The 18,043-nt window shown below is 39.5% G+C and overlaps 1 protein-coding gene across 1 annotated transcript in view; it reads right to left on the reverse strand.

The window, feature by feature from the left end:
• The window catches only part of DPYD (dihydropyrimidine dehydrogenase), a 720,294-nt gene that overhangs the window by 16,747 nt on the left and 685,504 nt on the right, over positions 1-18,043 (reverse strand). Inside the window, exon 21 of the mRNA XM_074370016.1 lies at positions 4,875-5,018. Coding sequence (XP_074226117.1) covers positions 4,875-5,018 — 144 coding nt within the window. The remainder of the gene's footprint in view (positions 1-4,874; positions 5,019-18,043) is intronic.

The following is an 18,043-nucleotide window of genomic DNA, read 5'->3' on the forward strand; positions in this document are numbered from 1 at the left end:
AGGGTTATGCTAAGGAGTTTACTTTGGACCATGGTTAAGATGTGGGAATTTTAAGCAAAAGGTAAAATAATCAGATTTGCGTGTTTAAAAAGAATACTTTATATAGTTAAAGGATGCATTGCATAGGAATGAGAAAAGAAGGCGGGAGGCTAGTTTGCAGAATATTTCAGAGTTCCAGGAAAGAATGTCTAAAGGACTGCACTGAGGCCCCTGCAGTAGAGAGGGGCAGAAGAGGAAGGAGACACAAGAGAGAAGAATGGTGGACATGGGTGAAGGTCTCATGATCCCAGTCATGAATGGGATAAGTCACAGGATGGAATTTGGGCTGAAGTTCATGTTTCTGGCTTAGCGTAAGAGGGTGGATAGAGTGCTGTCCTTTGAGACACAAGACTCAGGAGGAGAATCAGGATGGGGAAGAACGATCGTCAGTTTTATTTTAAGTATATGGCCCTGTTTGCATGGTCTCCTCCAGGTGGAAGTGTCCAGAAGAGAGCGAGTGACACAGGTCTGATGCATAAAAAGAGGTAGGGATGGAGAAGAGTTGAGTCAAGGTGTGGGAACAGTTTAGATGAATCATAAAGGGAGATGATAGAGAAAGAAACAGAGGTGAGTTCGGCGCTGTCGTCTTCATGTTCTCGCTCCATCCTCTTCCGCTGTGCCCCAGCCTGCACCTTCTTCTGTCATGTAAAGCTACAGCCTTCTGCCTGAACTCATCAGTTTTCTCCTCAAGGGCCGCCCTCCCCTGCCTTTTCCATCTGGTTAGTATCACGAAGAAAAGGAAATTATTTTGAACATATTTCAAAGGAAAGACTCAGCATTGTAGTAAAAAGAAACACTTCTGTTTTCACAGAAATGTTAAAGAACTACTGGGTCTTGGTTTAAAGTAAGGTGTTTATAGCCAAGAATTTTGGATTTTGCTGGAAGTTTTTATTTGTAAAGCTTTTTTTTTAAAACTCTTTCTAATTAGACAATGATTTACTTAAGGCACAATACTTTTAATAGAAATTGGCTGTCCTTATTAGAACTTTGTCTAATCCATTTCTGATTCACCCTTGGAAAGTTTTAGCAAATATTGAGATGTTGAAAATTTAAATGTAAAGTAAGTCATGCATCTTATGGTAGAAAAAAGCTAAACTAAGCAGATAAGAAATGGAGAAATCACAAAATTAACTTTTGCCAAATATGATTTTGTAAAATTAAACCTACTGTATGTATATGTAAAAACATCATCATGCAAATTATGAGACAAATGGCAATATATAAAAAGTTTATAAAAAATCTATAAAACAAAGACAAATACTACAACAGAAAGTTGGTCAAAAGAAATAAGCAGCAAATTCACAAAAGAAGGAATTGGTAAATATATATATTATGTATTATATATATCATGCCAGTCTCACTACCATTTAGACACTGGAAATGAAAGAAAAAATAAAATACCTTTTTGACTATTATATTAGCTAAAATTAAAAATAAATTCACTGCCGATGGGTGTCTAAGAAAATTTTTGACAGAATGTAAATTTGCACATTTTTTCCTGGAGAACAATTGGGCAATATGGATCAAAAGCCCTAAAATGTCACCTGCAACTTCTCTTGGGAAAGCAGTAAGAGATCTACACAAAGACTTTTGTATAATGATAACACCATTATTTTTAAAAAAAAAATTCTGAAATAACCTAAAGATTTAACAATAGATTAATCTCTGAAAGTTAATAAGTTCATATTATGAGAGTGTGCTACATAGTAAGTCTTGTTGTTTATCTACTTTATATATGCTAGTGTGTATATGTTAATCCCTAACTCCTAATTTATCTCTCCCCCACCCCTGCTTTCCCCTTTGGTAATCATAAGTTTGTTTTCTATGTCTGTAAGTCTATTTCTGTTTTGTAGTAAAGTTCATTTTTATCATTTTTTTAGATTCCATGTATAAGTGATATATGACACTTGCCTTTGTCTGACTTACTTCCCTTAATCTGATAATCTCTAGGGCCACCCATGTTGCTGCAAATGGCGTTATTCCATTCTTTTTATGGCTGAACAATATTCCATTGTATAAGTGTGTGTGTGTGTGTGTGTGTGTGTGTGTGTGTGTATAAAAATGTCTACTTAGGTCTTCTGCCAATTTTTTAATTGAATTGTTTGTTTTTTAGTTATTGAGTAATATGAGCTGTTTTTATATTATGGAAATTAAGCCCCTGTCAGTTGCATCATTTGCAAATATTTTCTCCCATTCTGTAGGTTGCCTTTCCATTTTGTTTATAGTTTCCTTTGCTGTGCAAAAGCTTATAAGTTTAATTAGGTCCCATTTGTTTATTTTTGTTTTTATTTCCATTACTCTAGGACAGAGATCCAAAAAAATTATTTCTATGATTTATGTCAAAAGAATGCTCTGCCCATGTTTTCCTCTAAGAGTTTTATAGTATCCAGTTGTAAATTTAGGTCTTTAATCCATTTTGAGTTTATTTTTGTATATGATGTTAAAGAATGTTCTAATTTCATCTTTTAGATGTCGCTGTCCAGTTTTCCCAGCACCACTTATTGGAGAGGCTATGTTTTCTCCATTGTATATTCTTGCCTCCTTTGTCATAGATGAATTGATCATAAGTGTGTTGGTTTATTTCTGGACTTTCTATCGTGTTTCAGTGATCTTTATGTCTGTTTTTGTGCCAGTACCATATTGTTTTGATTATTGTAGCTTTGTAGTATATTCTGAAGTCAAGGTGTGTGATTCCTCAAGATTATTTTGGCTATTCGAGGTCTTTTGTGTTTGCATACAAATTTTAACTTTTTTTCTTCTAGTTCTGTGAAAAATGTCATTGGTAATTTGATAGGGATTGCATCAAATCTGTAGATTGCCTTGTGTTGTATGGTCATTTTAACAATATGGATTCTTCCAGTCAGAGAACATGGTATATTGTTTCATCTGCCTGTGTGGTCTTTAGTTCTTCTATCAGTGTCTTACCATTCTCAGAGTACAGATCCTTTGTCTCCTTAGGTAGGTTTATTCTTAGGTATTTTATGCTTTTTGATGTGATGGTGAATGGCATTATTTCCTTAATTTCTTTTTCTGATATTTCATTGTTAGTGTATAGAATCATCTTTTCTGACCACAATACTATGAGATTAGAAATCAACTGCAGGAAAAAACTGCAAAAACCACAAAAACGTGGAGGCTAAACAATAAGCTACTAAACAACCAATGGGTCACTAAAGAAATCAAAGGGGAAGTCAAGAAATACTTAGAAACAAATGAAAACAGAAACACAAATATCCAAACCTTCTGAGACACAGCACAAGCCCTTCTAAGAGGGAAGCTTATAGTGAACAAGCTTACTCAGGAAGCAAGAACAGCCTAAATAAATAACCTGACCTCACGCCTAAAGCACCTAGAAAAAGAAGAACAAAGGAAACCCAAAGTTAGTAGAAGGAAGGAAATCATAAAGATTAGAGCAGAAATGAATGAAATAGAGGCTAAAAATAAATAGAAAAGGTCAATGAAACTAAAAGCTGGTTCTTCGAGAAGATAAACAAAATTAACAAACCTTTAACCGAATTCATCAAGAAAAAAAGGGAGAGGGCCCAAATTAATAAAATCAGAAATGAAAAAACAGAAGTTACAACCGACGCTACAGAAACACAAGGGACCATGAGAAGCTACCACAAGCAACCATACAGAAAGGACAGCCTAGAAGAAGTGGACAATTCCTTAGAAAGATACAACTTGCCAAGACTGAACCGGGAAGAGACAGAAATTGAGTAAGTAATTAAAAAACTCCCAACAAACAAAAGTTCAGGACCAGATGGCTTCACAGGTGACTTCTACCAAACATTTAAAGAAGAGTTAACACCTGTCCTTCTGAAACTATTCCAAAAAATTGCAGAACGAACACTTCCAAACTCATTCTACGAGGCCACCATCATCCTGATACCAAAACCAGAGAAAGATGTCATAAAAAAAGAAAATTACAGGCCAATATCACTTATGAATATAGATGCAAAAATCCTCAGCAAAATACTGGCAAATCGACTCCAACAATGCATTAAAAAGATCATACGCCATGATCAAGTGGGTTTTATCCCTTGGATGCAAGGATTTTTCAATAACTGCCAGCTGATTAATGTGACATACCCCATTAACAAATTGGGGGGGATGGGGGAGGGTATAGCTCAAGTGGTAAAGCACATGCTTAGCATGCATGAGGTCTTGGGTTCAATCCCTAGTGCCTCCTCTAAAAATAAATAATAAAACCTAATTGCCTAGCCCCTGCCAAAAACAAAAAACAAACAAACAAAAAAAACCCCACAAATAGAAAAGATAAAAACCGTATGATTATCTCACTAGATGCAGAAAAAGCTTTCGATAAAATTCAACATCCATTTATGATAAACTCTCTAGGAAATGGGCATAGACGGAACATACCTCAACGTAATAAAGGCCACGTATGACAAACCCACAGCTAAATCATACTTAATGGGGAAAAGCTGAAAGCATTTCCTCTAGGATCAGGAACAAGACAAGGATGCCCACTCTCACCAGTTTTATTCAGCATAGTTTTGGAAGTCCTAGCCACAGCAGTCAGAGAAGAAAAAGAAATAAGAGGAATCCAAATTGGAAAAGAAGAAACAAAACTGTCACTGTTTGCTGATGACATGATACTATGCACAGAGAATCCTAAAGGCGTTACCGGAAAACCACGAGCGCTCATCAATGAATCTGGTGAAGTTGCAGGATACAAAATTAATATAGAGAAATCATTAAAACTTTCAATATATTTTAAAAGTGAAATCAGTGATACATTTAAACAGGAAAAACACTTAAACTATACTTAAACAGTAAAATAGACCTATTTGCATATACCACATAATTTTTACCTTAATTGTAGGAATAGGCTTTTTGGGGATAAAATGGTTTCTCTCAAGTGGTGGAGAAGCTGCACTTTGTTCTTTTAGTCTTATCTTTTCCTCTGCTACGATTTTCTTGCGCTGCTCAAGATAGGGTCCAAAACTTGGCAGTTTCTAATAGGGAAATACACAAATAAAAAGGCGTGTTAGGTCACAGAAAAGAAAAAGTGTGAGGATATAAACAGATAAATATTATTAACAAATGAATGTGTGTTGAGACTGTTTCATGTGCAATGTAACAAGGTCTTCATTCATTCTTGGACCACTGGTCTTCTAGGTGTCAGACTCCGTGAATTATTAAAAAGAACACAATAGCACAATACCTTTACCGTATATATATGTATTAGATACACAAATGATAATTAAAATACATTTATAAATGGAATAAAGTTCACAGTGGTAAACCAAACTATTCACTTAAAACAACAGCCATTAGTTGGACCATTTGTTCCATTCGCACAGACAGAAGGTGAAACCTATTGATGCTTTTTTCCTCTTCATCAGGTTTTTAGCACAATATAGACACAGACTAGTCCCTGACAAATGCGTTTGTCAATAGCAAAGGTACTTTGCCAAAATTCTAATCTGTATCTCTATTTTATTGTGCTCAGACTCTTACTACGTCTCCTTAAAGACTGTAACGAATGTTGATTGCAATTTACTGGAATAGCTGAAAAACAAAATGGCAAAAATATTGATTTTTCTGTACGGAAAATAAATTTTATTTTGCATGGAGGAGGCAAAAATAGAAATGAAAAGCAGAGGAAATATCACAGTGCTTAAACAAACTCCATCAGTATTCAAAATCACATTATGGAGCTTTAAATCTCAAGGTTATTCAACTGTACTTTACAAAGCTCATTTAGAAAGATACCTGGGTGTCATGGAAAAATGCTAAGTGGTTTCAAGTTAACACGAAGATGGCCTCATACTATTCATTATCCTACAATTATTTTCCTCACTTTGTCCTTCTCTTCTTCTAGAACCTTTGATCTTCACTTTTACTGACACACACTGCTGGCGATAGACACCACTGAATTCCAAATGTTCCGTGTCTGCCGGGAACCTGGAATTGCTCGGTCTCTGTTCTAAGACAGCAAAAACAGCCTACCCACCAGACCTGTCCTGCAGAATAAAGCTCATCTATCTAGCGGACGAAGGTGTGGAAAATCACAGCGCTCCAAGGTCGTCCTGATCTCTGACCTAGCAAGGACTTTCGTCAAAAATCACACTTGTTTCAAAACACTGGCCTCTACCCGCCAGGTTGCATAATGCCCCAGGAAAATGAGTTCTCTGGTCCTTTACAGATGTCAGTAGGATAGGTGAATTAAACTTAAACCCTGTTCCAATTCAGCCAAACTGCAACTGAAAATTTATATTAGCAGAACATACTCATGTGGAAATATCTGACTGTTAAACTTCTTCTATCAACTTACTGTAAGTATGTCAACAAGGCAAGTAAATGGAAACAATGTTATGAACGCCAAATTAATCTACATACAATTAAACTAGAGCTATATACTTCATCTCTACACCTTAATGCTTTCCTAAGTTATAATATTTAGTAATTACAGTAACATGAAATGATATGATGGAGGAAGAGAATATATCGCATCTATTTTTATCATAAAGTAAGTGATGCTGTCTCATGAAAAAGCAAAAAACTAAAGCATAAAACAAATCCTCGATATTATCACATATGTAAGCCCCTTTAATGTAGAAAAGATAATGCTTTCTGCAAATGCTTTTATGAAATGACTTTTTCCCTGGGGCAGATGAAGTGTTAGGGATTACACTTGGTGCGAAGAAATGCCCCTGGGGTCCCGATAACAACTCATAAGGTGTTGAAGGCATGTCCACTTGATATAAATCTTGTCAGAATATCACTCTCTCCACACTTCTCTTATCCGTCAAGGGGACCTAGATCTTAATCTTATATTCTTGAAGATTATCAAGGCTTGTTAGGTGTCGAAGCACACGGCCTCTGGTGCTAGCAGATCTGTCCTGGTGGCGAGAGCTACGAAACTCTGAAGCGTTAGCCTGAGCCCTTGATTGGGTCTCACGCAACACCTAACACCATCTAATTCCACCCAGAAGTTCTGTAAAGTTACTCAGAAGGAATCATTCTTGGAAATTTTTAATCGATCTTTTAAGTGTAGACTAGGGGAGATATTTTTTCCTACTTATTCTTTATCCAAACAGAAATAAAGCAGTTAAATTTAAACTGTGATGATTTCAAACGGTTCCAGTAATGGAAATTAATAATAAAATAATAGTAATAACAATAGTAATAGTGATAGAAAATCCCTTGGTGCAGAATAGAATTCATCCTGAATGTTCTCCAACCACCTGACATTTTCTGTAATTTTTTGCAGTGGTTGACAACATTTGCCATATTTAAATCATGCAGCCTTTCCATGACTAGCAGTGCTATGTTTCTAATGGGTTGGTCTTTTATAATTAGTCCTAAGGAGAGGTTCCAATTTAACATAAAGATTCCTATAGGATTTTCTTTGTGTGTTGGTTAGAGGAATCCGTGGAGAAGAAGGAAGACTGTTGCCAAATTTTTATTTAAATTGCAAGCACACCCATACAAAATATCAGTGATTGTCCCTCAACTTTCCACCATTCGCCATTCATCTCCAAGTCAAAGAGGGTCAATTTGCATGCAGTTTCTCACTGCCATCTGGAGATACCCCGAGGCAGAGGTGACGTTGTACCAGCTTCCAAAACTTCAAGACTGCCATAGTCTTTTTTGTTGTTGTTGTTGTTTTTGTTTTGTTTTTTTCGGGGGGGGGGATTAAAATATGTTTTTAGTGTAGGCACTGGATACTCAGCTTAGGACCTCCTGCATGCTAAGTGTGAGCTCTACCACTGAGCTATACCCTTCCCCCATCCCAGCCCCCTGCCACTGTCATTTTGCTTTCTGCCTCAGTACTGAAGTTTGAGCACTTTTTAAAATTACGTTGCATGCATTCACATGCCTCTAGGATACCTGAGTACTGAACATTTTGAAAGTTAGGTTTCCTGCAAATATGAAAGCTCATTTCTCCCCTGCACCAGAGGATCCCTAAACTTTACGCATATTATATTTAGGCATATGTTTGTGTTCTGATTTTGCCAAAGGAACAAACCAGCGCAAAATAAAAAATAAGAAAAGAGTGAAGATGAAGGCATAGCGGGCCACTGTCTATGTGTGCAATCAGCAATGATTAATAAAGCATTTAGTTCAAATCTCTGCCTGAACATATAGCTAATTGATTTCCTATTGCAGGCGGGGAAGCAGCAGGGCCCGCCAGAGCAGCAGGAGCTCTGCCTCTTCATTCATTATCTTCTTGCAGAAAAAGTTGTAGCCTGCGGTAGCTCAAAGCGAGAGGTTTTGAGCATCCTGCTGTATTCCTTAAACAAAGAAGAAAGTTCTTTAGGACTCTCAGAAGCTGCTGTGTAACTGATGAACTGAACACCACTCAGAAATGATGTGATTTTTGTTTTAATAGTTTCTCCAGGGATTCATCATTGATGAATTTGTCCTCACCAGAAAAGCTAAATCCTGCTCATTTAAAGATAACAGTATCTCACACTAAAACTCTCTGTCCAGATATTAGAAGCATTACACCGCCGATAGAAAAGTGACAACACAATGAATCAACAGTGATACCTTAAGCCAGCAAAGCTTTAAGGTAAAGAAGTCTCTATTTGGATTATAATTTATTCATGGATCAATCTAAAGGTAATTGAGCATATTATGAAGTAGAAGAGGGTTTTGTTTCTAACAGAAGCAGGCACTGGTGTCTTCCAGTTTGAGCTGTACCGTGTGTATGAGAATGGCAGGAAGGTGGCTCTCAGTGCTCGTCTATTGCGCTGTAACAGATCAACTCTGCTTTCCTAACCATACTCTCTTATCTGACGGGAAACAAGGAGAGCGAGGAAAGTAATTACTTTGATATCCAAATGGTAATAAGTTAAAAGATAAAATGATTTCAGGTTTACACTGAGTGCAGTATATGTAGATTGCATATACTGTATACACACCCACTGAGGGCAATATATATGTGTGTGTATTATAAATTGCACGTATACAAAACGAGGTATACATACCCGTTTGTATGTGTGTATGCACTGATAGGCTGAAGAATAAATTAGATGTGAAGGACACGGTATATTTCATGACTAACAATTCACTTTTTTAAAAATAAAAAACGTGCTCACATAAGACTTACACTATTTACCTTTGGTCATTGATTCAACCAATACAATATCAAACGCCTACTCTGGGTCAGGAGCTGTCCTTCACTACATTAAAGGTTAAATAATTTCCATACATGACATTTGTAATTGTCATTGTTAGTGATTTTGTAAGTATCTTGCCATTCATTAAGGTCTAGTGTCAGACTGAATTAGATACCGAGTATGTCCGGTTACTGCAGTTACCTAAAGGCATGCTGTATGGGACTCCCTGGAAAACCATTTGATCTCAGTCAAATGACCAACAATTAGAGAGGAAAGTGAAGAAAATAAACCTTCAAAGGGTTGACCTTTAACAAAACTCAGAAAGGCAATGGAGTCCTTTTTGAATATTTAAAATAAAAAACGTGGCTGCACAATGGCTGGGAGCGTGGGTTCTCTGAGTGTGTTCCTGACACACCCTGATCTCCGTCACTGTGCACTCAGTGTGCTGCGAGGGAGAATGGGGGACAGAGATGAGAGGTCTGAGCTCTGGTCTGTCTGAATTCAGTTACTCTTCTTCCTCTTCCTTCAATTATGACAGTAAGCAACTGCTTCAATGTGACCCTGATGTTTATTTCAAAATCTGTTTTAACGTGGCTTACATTCAGAAACTCGGATTTTACCCATGAATAACTGGCTTGTAATACTTAATCACTGATAGAACAGTAGGTAATTTTTCACAATATTATCCAATTTGGACAGTGGGAAACAAGAAGAAGACAGAGGAGGACCATCTGTATATTATGTTATCACAGTACTACATGGTGCCCAGTGGTGCAAATTGGGACACCAAAGGTGGACATGCAAAATATATGAAATTAATGAAATTAACTATTAGTTTAACCTCATAAATTTAAGGGTACAACTTCTGATCAAAAATCTGATGTCTGTATCAGTCAACAGCAATAATAATGCATGCTTCATAGTGAAAGCAGAAAGGTAACATTTGCATAGAGGTTAGGGTACTGATTTAGAAGTCAAATTTGCATTAAAATCACAGTTTTACACTCATTAGCTGTGTGACTATGAGCCAATTACTTGACCATTCTGCTACTAATTTTCCTTATCAGTGAAATGAGAATGACAGTATCTGACTCACGATGTTGGTATAAGCATTAAATGGAATAATATTTGTAAAGTACACGCCTGCCAATTTGTTTCCGCCAGCCTTAACTGCTTCTGCTGCATTGTGTACCATGCTCTGCATGTCCAGGCTGGCTCGCGCCAGGAATGAGCCCGTCCTGTCTTTTTCACTTGGCCCGTGCCCACGTGGCACGTCAGTCTCAGCTTGCCATTCTCAGCATCTAAAGATCCGCCCCCTTCACTGACTCCCCTCTCTACCAGTGCTGCGGCCCCTCACCGGGCTCCTGAGTCCTCTGGGCACTTTGTATCCTTGCACTCACTGCACTGCCTCCTCACTCTGAGCCTGCGCCTCCATCTTCTCCGAAGTCCTAGAGAGTTAGGTTTTGATCCAGCATATCATAGTTACTCAATATGGTTTTTTCCCCCTTGTTTTTGGCTTTTTGCTTAATTTTTTCTCAATAGGTTTTTCAAGACTTAAAAAAGATATTGACTGAATGCATGCATGCATATCTTGAATGTATTTTAAAAATCCCCACTGGTTGTTTGAAATGTCAGACAATCCCCAACAATCACTTTCAGAAAGAAATTAAATTACATAAATAGGTTCTTTTAAAATTAAAAATGATGTCACACTTACACAGCAGCTGGGATTCACAAATCCCCTCCCCCTCAAGAAAAGCTTATAAAGTGCAAGTCACTTACCATTTATATATAAAAGACAATCTGTCACCTTCAAGAGCCCATGGTTAGTAACAGTGGCAACGCCCTGAGACAAGGGCTGTGGCAGAGGTGACAGGGATGTTAGGTAGGCAGTGACAGTGTGGACCTGGCCCAGGCTGAGAGGTCAGAGAGTTTCTAGAGGGAATGACATGCGAGCTAAGACCTGAAGGGTCAGGTGAAAGCAGGCTGGCGAGGAGTGGGGATGGAGCTGCGAGGGTCAGGAGAGGGGAAGACAGTCCTCCAGGGGGAAGAAGCACCAGGCCGGGAGGGTGACGCTTTGGGAGAGGTGCTGGGGGGAGAGCAGACTGCTCTCTGTCTGCTCTGTGTTTAATGAGGTGCGAGCAGGTGAGGGGGGAGCCGAGCACATGTGGTTGTGAAGTCCTGAAGTCGGGGTGTACGTTAGGAAGAATGTCCATCAAGAGAAGAAAAGCTAACATGAACGCAACACCAGCAAAGGACGAAGGAGGTGAGACTTGCTTGTCGCCAAGCACTGTGCAGGTGCTGGAGCCAGACAACTAGGAGGTGGTTCTGTCCAAAAGCAGCTCACGGCCTTGTGAGGAAGACTGACCCACTGTCCGCAGAATCGAGGTGAGAAAATGATTGTTTTACATTGCAGTATTATTTAAACGATGGCTGTCAGGTTCCTCTAAAGAAACAAACTTCATTGTTTAAAGTGGTAACTTTTCAAGCAGTATCTTCAGCTTGGAGTTTGGGAGACTAAGCCCTGACGGCACGATTTAAAGGAAACAAAGCCAAAGAGATGGCCAAACCACTGCGCATGAGCGATGCAGAAGGATGCTGAAGCAGAGGGAAGAGCAGGAAGAGAAGGCAAGGGGAGGCAGAGGGGGCGCGGAGCCCCGCGACGCGACGTGACGGCTGGAGGATTTCACAAAGAGGAAGCGCTAGTATTCTATTTTAAGCCACTTGTGTTCTGGCAATCCAAATCCTCCTCTATGACCCCTCAAACCTTAACAGTGTCTCCTGCACACTTACATCTGGTGGAGAGAAATTTGGAAAAAAGTCAGGGAAGTAAGGTTGAGTTTCATGGTTGAATTGGCATACAGTGCAAAGAACAGAAATCAACGAGAGACGAGACTTGAGGGAGATTCAGAAATCCGTAAGAGTACGAATTTATTGCCAGAAGTGATGTAGAGAACACAATTGCCAGGAATTTTGTAGCAATATGCAGAAGGATGGGGCTGGGCAATCCAGCTGGCAGCTGGGTCATACAGGGAATTACAGGGAAGGAAGGGAGACGCAGAGGAGAAGAGGCACAGTGTGCTATAACCTTGATCAATTATTAATTCCAACTAAGAGATTAAAGACTTTCTAGTGAAGGAAGAATTTAAACTGTGATGAAAGATTATAAAAGGGAGACGTGATGTGTAGGGTGCTGGAAAGGGGAGAGAGAGAAAGGAATGGAGAAGTAAAGGGAGGAAGCATTAAGAAACTACAGGATGAACTCATCTGACTAAAACACACCAAGTGACTGAGGAATGGTAGTGGGTAAAGCTGGGAAAGCTTTGGATTCTGGGCAAAGCAGTTTGGGGTTTTATTCTTTAGAGTGTAGGAAATCACCAGATGTTTGAAAACGTGACCAGATTCCTGTGGCGGCAGAAAGAAGGACGAACTGGGGGAGGATGCTTGTGGCAGAAAGAGGAGAATGGTCCAGAATGTTGGAGACGGGATTCTGGTTGCAGCAGAAATGTGACAGACGACACATAACACTTTTTTTTTTTTTGGCAGATCCGGTGGTATTCTGGAGAACAGAGAACCAACACTGAGCACACCCCCGACCTGGGACAGCACTGCGTTGATCTTCACCCCCTCACCGCCCTGACCGCCGCACCCCTGCTCTGACAGTGGCTCCTGCCTGACACCACCCAGCTGCTTATTCTTTCTGACCCCGAAACCCTCTGTGACAGACTTCCATCTCTACCTCTTTGCTGCTCATCTTTCTGCAAATGACCCCTCTCTCACCAGCCCCTGCTCCATCAGACTTGCAAACATTTCAAAACCCCACAGGGACTGTGTTACTGGGGGGCTGCAGAGGCTGTGCGCGACAGGAGGGTTACAGCTTAGTCAAAAGGGACACAAACGGCGTTGGCGGGGCAGCTGGGAGGGGTTACGTAGGGTTCGTCTTTCATTCCTCGAGCTCTGGAGGACTCTTGCTAGTGTTCTGTGGCGATGATGAGGTCAGGAGAGAAGACGGGGGAAAATCAACTTCCTCCACAGCAGCTGTAATGAGAGGAGGTTCCAAGTTCCATGAAGGAAGGACCTGCACCGTCATCACTGCCTCCACCACAGTCAGCAGATTTCCTGGGCGCTGCTGCCCACCGAGCCCTTTGCAAAGAGCTTGAGTGCATTCTCTCTTCTGCACTGCAATCCTGGGAGGTGGGGGTGAGTTTTCTCATCCCCGCTTACAGATGACAAAACCACTTCAGGGAGGCTGAGTAACTTTTCCCAATTCTCACTATTAATAGATGGCAGAGCCAGAATTCAAATCCCAGTCTGCTGGATGCTAGACTCTGTGCTGTGGTCACTCATATTTCTTTGCAGCCCTTACAAACCTTATTAAATGAGTATACAATATATTTTTGACTGATATAAAGCAGCAGACTATACATATATTCCAGTCCTACAGCTGTGAAGGGAAAAATGCCTCGCGTGGTAGACACCGTTAAAAACAAAGGCTGAACACACACCAGGCAAAATATCTGTATTAGTTTAGTCCTGTTTATTACTGGCCTCAAGTTTAATGAGCTCAAGTTAATACAGGCGAGAGGCCAGAGTGTTACATGCAGCGGGTAATGAAATACCATAGAGCTGCTGAGAAAATGATTAGCAGCCAAATGTGAATTTAATACAGTTCATTCTCAGGAAGCAACGCCCCATGGAAGGCATCCTTCTGGGGAAGGCGGTGTGGTGCATGGAGACAGCACTCACTTGGGAGTCAGGAGATGGGGCTCCGCTCTCAGCCCTGCTATCAGCTCTTTTTGTGACTTATTACAGAGCAGCGCCTCCCTCTTAGTCTCAGTTTTCTCATCTGTCAAGTGAGGACATTGGACCAGATAATTCATAAGGTTCCCTCCCATGTTAATGTTTTGTTTTGTTTCCAAATTCAGTGAGAAATCCTCAAGGTTTCTGCCCAGGTGGTATCGCCTACTCTGTGGATGAAATGTTGGACTGAGCCATAAATTACATAACTCTTTCCCTTCTATTTAACTACGGAACATTCTGAATCTATTTAAGATACAAAATGTGGATATTATGGATAACGTTTACCAAACTCCCAAGGCTGGATGAGTTCGTGACTATTTTAGGCTTCACTGGTGAAGGTACAACCACAGATAACACAGCCATTTTATCTCATTAAACAATGAAATCTGCACAGATCATTAACAGACATAAAAATAATTACTAAAAAGAAAACTACTGTAATCTGTATGAACTGGAACATCCATGCAGATCACAGCAAACACTATGCTACAATTATCTTTACAAAGTTGAGGTCTAGTTACAAACTCAGCTGGGACACATTCTACACAAAATCGACCACACACGTATCAGAAGTAGGTACAAGTGACACACATTGCCAAGTAGAGTAAGAATAAAACAGACACACACGTGATGGCATTTGTGTGTATCTGAAGTTGGGGGTGTTGAAGGAAAACAGAGCCTTCTATTAAAGCCGTGCCACATACAGAATGACTGTTCGTCTCAGGATGGGGAGACCAAGACACAATCTCTAAGACAAGTCATCTGTCCTCTGTGAGCCTCAGTTTTCAACTGTGCAAAACAGAACAATGATCGTCATTGTCTCCCTACCCCTCACACCTGTTACCAACAGGAAACCAGACACTAACAGATAATTAAAATCCAGCTTTCACTATTTTTAGAACTATAAAGCAGTAGAGAACCAACATGTTATTTTAATATATTGAGTATAAATGTGATTTATGCTTAATATAATAAACAATATAAAGATGAAGTGAATATGCCAAATTATCAAAATGTCACAAAATATTAGCTTCATATAAAGAAAGACATTCTGAGCTATAGTTTTTCCAATGCCCTAAGAGGACTTGGATGAAATAATTTGCTTTTGAAATCCACCTTCAAAATAGTACTGCTTTCATGGCTAAATATTGCATAGAATGTCAAGAGCAAAAACCAATGAGGGAAAATGGAGTAAAAAAATTACTTCACGCAATGTGATGGGAGCAAAGGAAAACAGAAGAATGGAGTGATGAAGAAAATAGGACTGCTGTACATATGAAAAAGCATTCAGGATTCAGGCTACATTTGGAGCAAGAGTAGAAGAGTAATCAATCTTTTTGCATATTTACTCAATATGATGCCTAATATTTTCGTACACCGAAACACCTGGATGACTGCTTCAAGCCTTTTTACCTTCCAGTGTGGCACAAGACATAAAAGATTACATTTTGATCCAATCAAAAACCCTATCTGGAGTTACATTTCAGGACATATTGGAAAAAATGATCATCATTTTGAAAGTCAATTTTTAGGGTTTCTATACTCATAGATTTCTACATGAGAGAAAATGAAAGGAAGTGCAAGATTTTAGCTGAAAGAAAAAGAATTTTCCAGGATAATTAATTGCCACACCAGTAGGAAGTCTTCAACATGGGGAAACAAGGTTTTATGTAAGTGGCAAAGTCCTCTGTAAACATCAGCTTCTGCAAGCAGTTCGGAAACAGTCGTAACATCAAACTCTTCTTGGAAGCTGGGTCACCACTGAAAGCCCCACAGATTTGGATTTTCCCTCGCTGTCTCTTCCGCATCACTTTCTAAACTGTTACCATTATATACGCATCGTCTGTTTTTCTGAGTAGATCATAAACATTTTGGGAGCAGGACACTTCTGGAACAGACTTTATCATTCCCCTTAGTTCTTTGTACGTGCTTGGCCTTAATTAACTATTGAATGAATGAACGAAGGATTAAAATCAACAAAATCTACACTGATAAGACATCTCAGCTAACCTTGTGTGGTCACAGCTTAATGATGACAACAATCAATCTGGTCTGAACGCTTTTCATATGAAATGTTCGGAAGGATTCTCTCTATGCACAACGCTTGCCAAGAGTGGGATTGATCTAATGCTTAATGACCAGACAATAATATTTGACCTGGTCCAGAATATTACATAAACCAACCCCTGATAGTAACATTCACTCTGAATTGTCAAAACATCCTGTAGCTGAATAGCTTTGGTAACAATAAGATGTTGTAAGATACAGTTCCAACAGTCAACTTAGATTCAACGGCTTAGAACCCAATATAAACCATCTCTTTGTATATTCCAGGTTCTTTGCTCAAAGTTCTCTATCAAAGAAACAGTTATGATCAACTGATTCCTATCTCCTGTTCATAGCAGCAACAAAAATAATCCAACAATGAAAAAGCGTATACACCATAGTTACCGCAAAAACCAGTATTTTACTGAAAATTTACTTTGAACAATTGTGAATCTAGGCAATTACTGCATTAGGTTAACTATTCAGCTTCAGGGAAAGAATAATCGCCTTGCCTCTGCAGGCTTTACAAAGGCCGCGTGGTTAGTCCACGCCGCTGTTCTTCTGACCCCCGCCCCTGCCTGCTTGCCAGTCTCTGTGTACAAAGACGAGCTGAATGCTTGGTGCTGGTGGACACCACAACGTGAGGGCAGCGGTCAAAGAAACCAGCCATTAGGCTTGGAGCAGAACAATCTGTGCACAATTTTCTGAGCTTCATCAGACATCAGCCAGTTTTTGAATATCACATGTCCCAAGAAGCATTAGCACCAAACTCTTAAAACTAAATAACATGGTTACAGTGCTGACAGTTGTAGACGTTGTTTTTGTCTATTGCCTCACTTAATTTCCACACAACAGAATTACTATACAATTGATGAAACCTGAGGTCTACAGATGTGACAAACATTTAATGTCCAAGGCCACGTAACAGTGAGCAGCAGAGAGACGCAAACCCAGGTCTCCCGGCCCCAAGCTCAGCCCCTTCCCCTCTGCGTTGACTGGACATGACCTTCCCAAGCTTTCTGGCTGCCACCTCACCTAAAATTACTGTCAGTTTTTTGGTGCCTTAGGAGATGCCAAGGGAAAGACCTAATAAAAAGTGTTCTTGTGGAAGGCTCACTCTATGTGCTAAGCATTGAAGACATAATAGAGGGAAAAACAGATATGACCCCCATCCTCAGGGAGTTTGTGGTAGTTTGTCACATAATAGGATTTAACATAAACAAATAATCCTACAAACATGTACAACATTTATCACAATTTTCAGAGGTACATACTTATCTGATCACTTGCTTAAGGTCTAATCCTGCCAGACAACAACTTCAAACCCTTTGTTGAACTCACCAGGCAAAATCTTAGCCTGTATTTGTTATCCAGTTATTTTCTACTTAAACTTGAGAACTGAATATGACTGGAGAATATGACAGCTCCCCACGCTCTCAAAGGCGTTAACTGTCGTCTCAGATGGGCACCCAGTGCTTGCCAATAACCACTGCCTCACTACAAAATGGCATTTTTATACCTTCTCTTTCTGAAAAATCTCAACTGTCACTCCTTTTCATTGACAGTTGATTAACCACCCTTATATTTTTGGTTAAAATTTTTGAAGTAATTTTTCTATTCCGAATTTTATAAATCCACCTCATCTGCATGACCTCCCTCATCTTTTCTTCTGTTATGAGAGGAAGCCTCCTGGTTCTTTCAAAAGATCCACTGAGGGCTTCATCTCACACACACCTGATCATCTGAAGGAATCTGCTTCCATACTTTTGAGCTCTGCCCATCCCATGATTCACTCTCATTTTTAAAATTCCCATTAACACATACATATGCTTTCATCTCTCATCCTAAAAACAGCTACATGAAACAAGTAACTCGTTTGATGCTTCAGCCACTTCCAGGTACCATTTATCTATTGCCCTTTGAACTTCTTTTAAGACTATTAAGTGTCTGTTCTCACATCCTCACCTCCCATTTACTCCTCAACATAGTCTTTTCAGGAACTTGTCCTCCATTCCAAGCCACGGAAGTGCTTTGGTAATGCGGTCAGCAACCATCTTTACTGT

The sequence above is a fragment of the Camelus bactrianus genome, chromosome 9 (assembly GCF_048773025.1).
Source record: "Camelus bactrianus isolate YW-2024 breed Bactrian camel chromosome 9, ASM4877302v1, whole genome shotgun sequence".
In the NCBI taxonomy this organism is placed as follows: Eukaryota; Metazoa; Chordata; class Mammalia; order Artiodactyla; family Camelidae; genus Camelus; species Camelus bactrianus.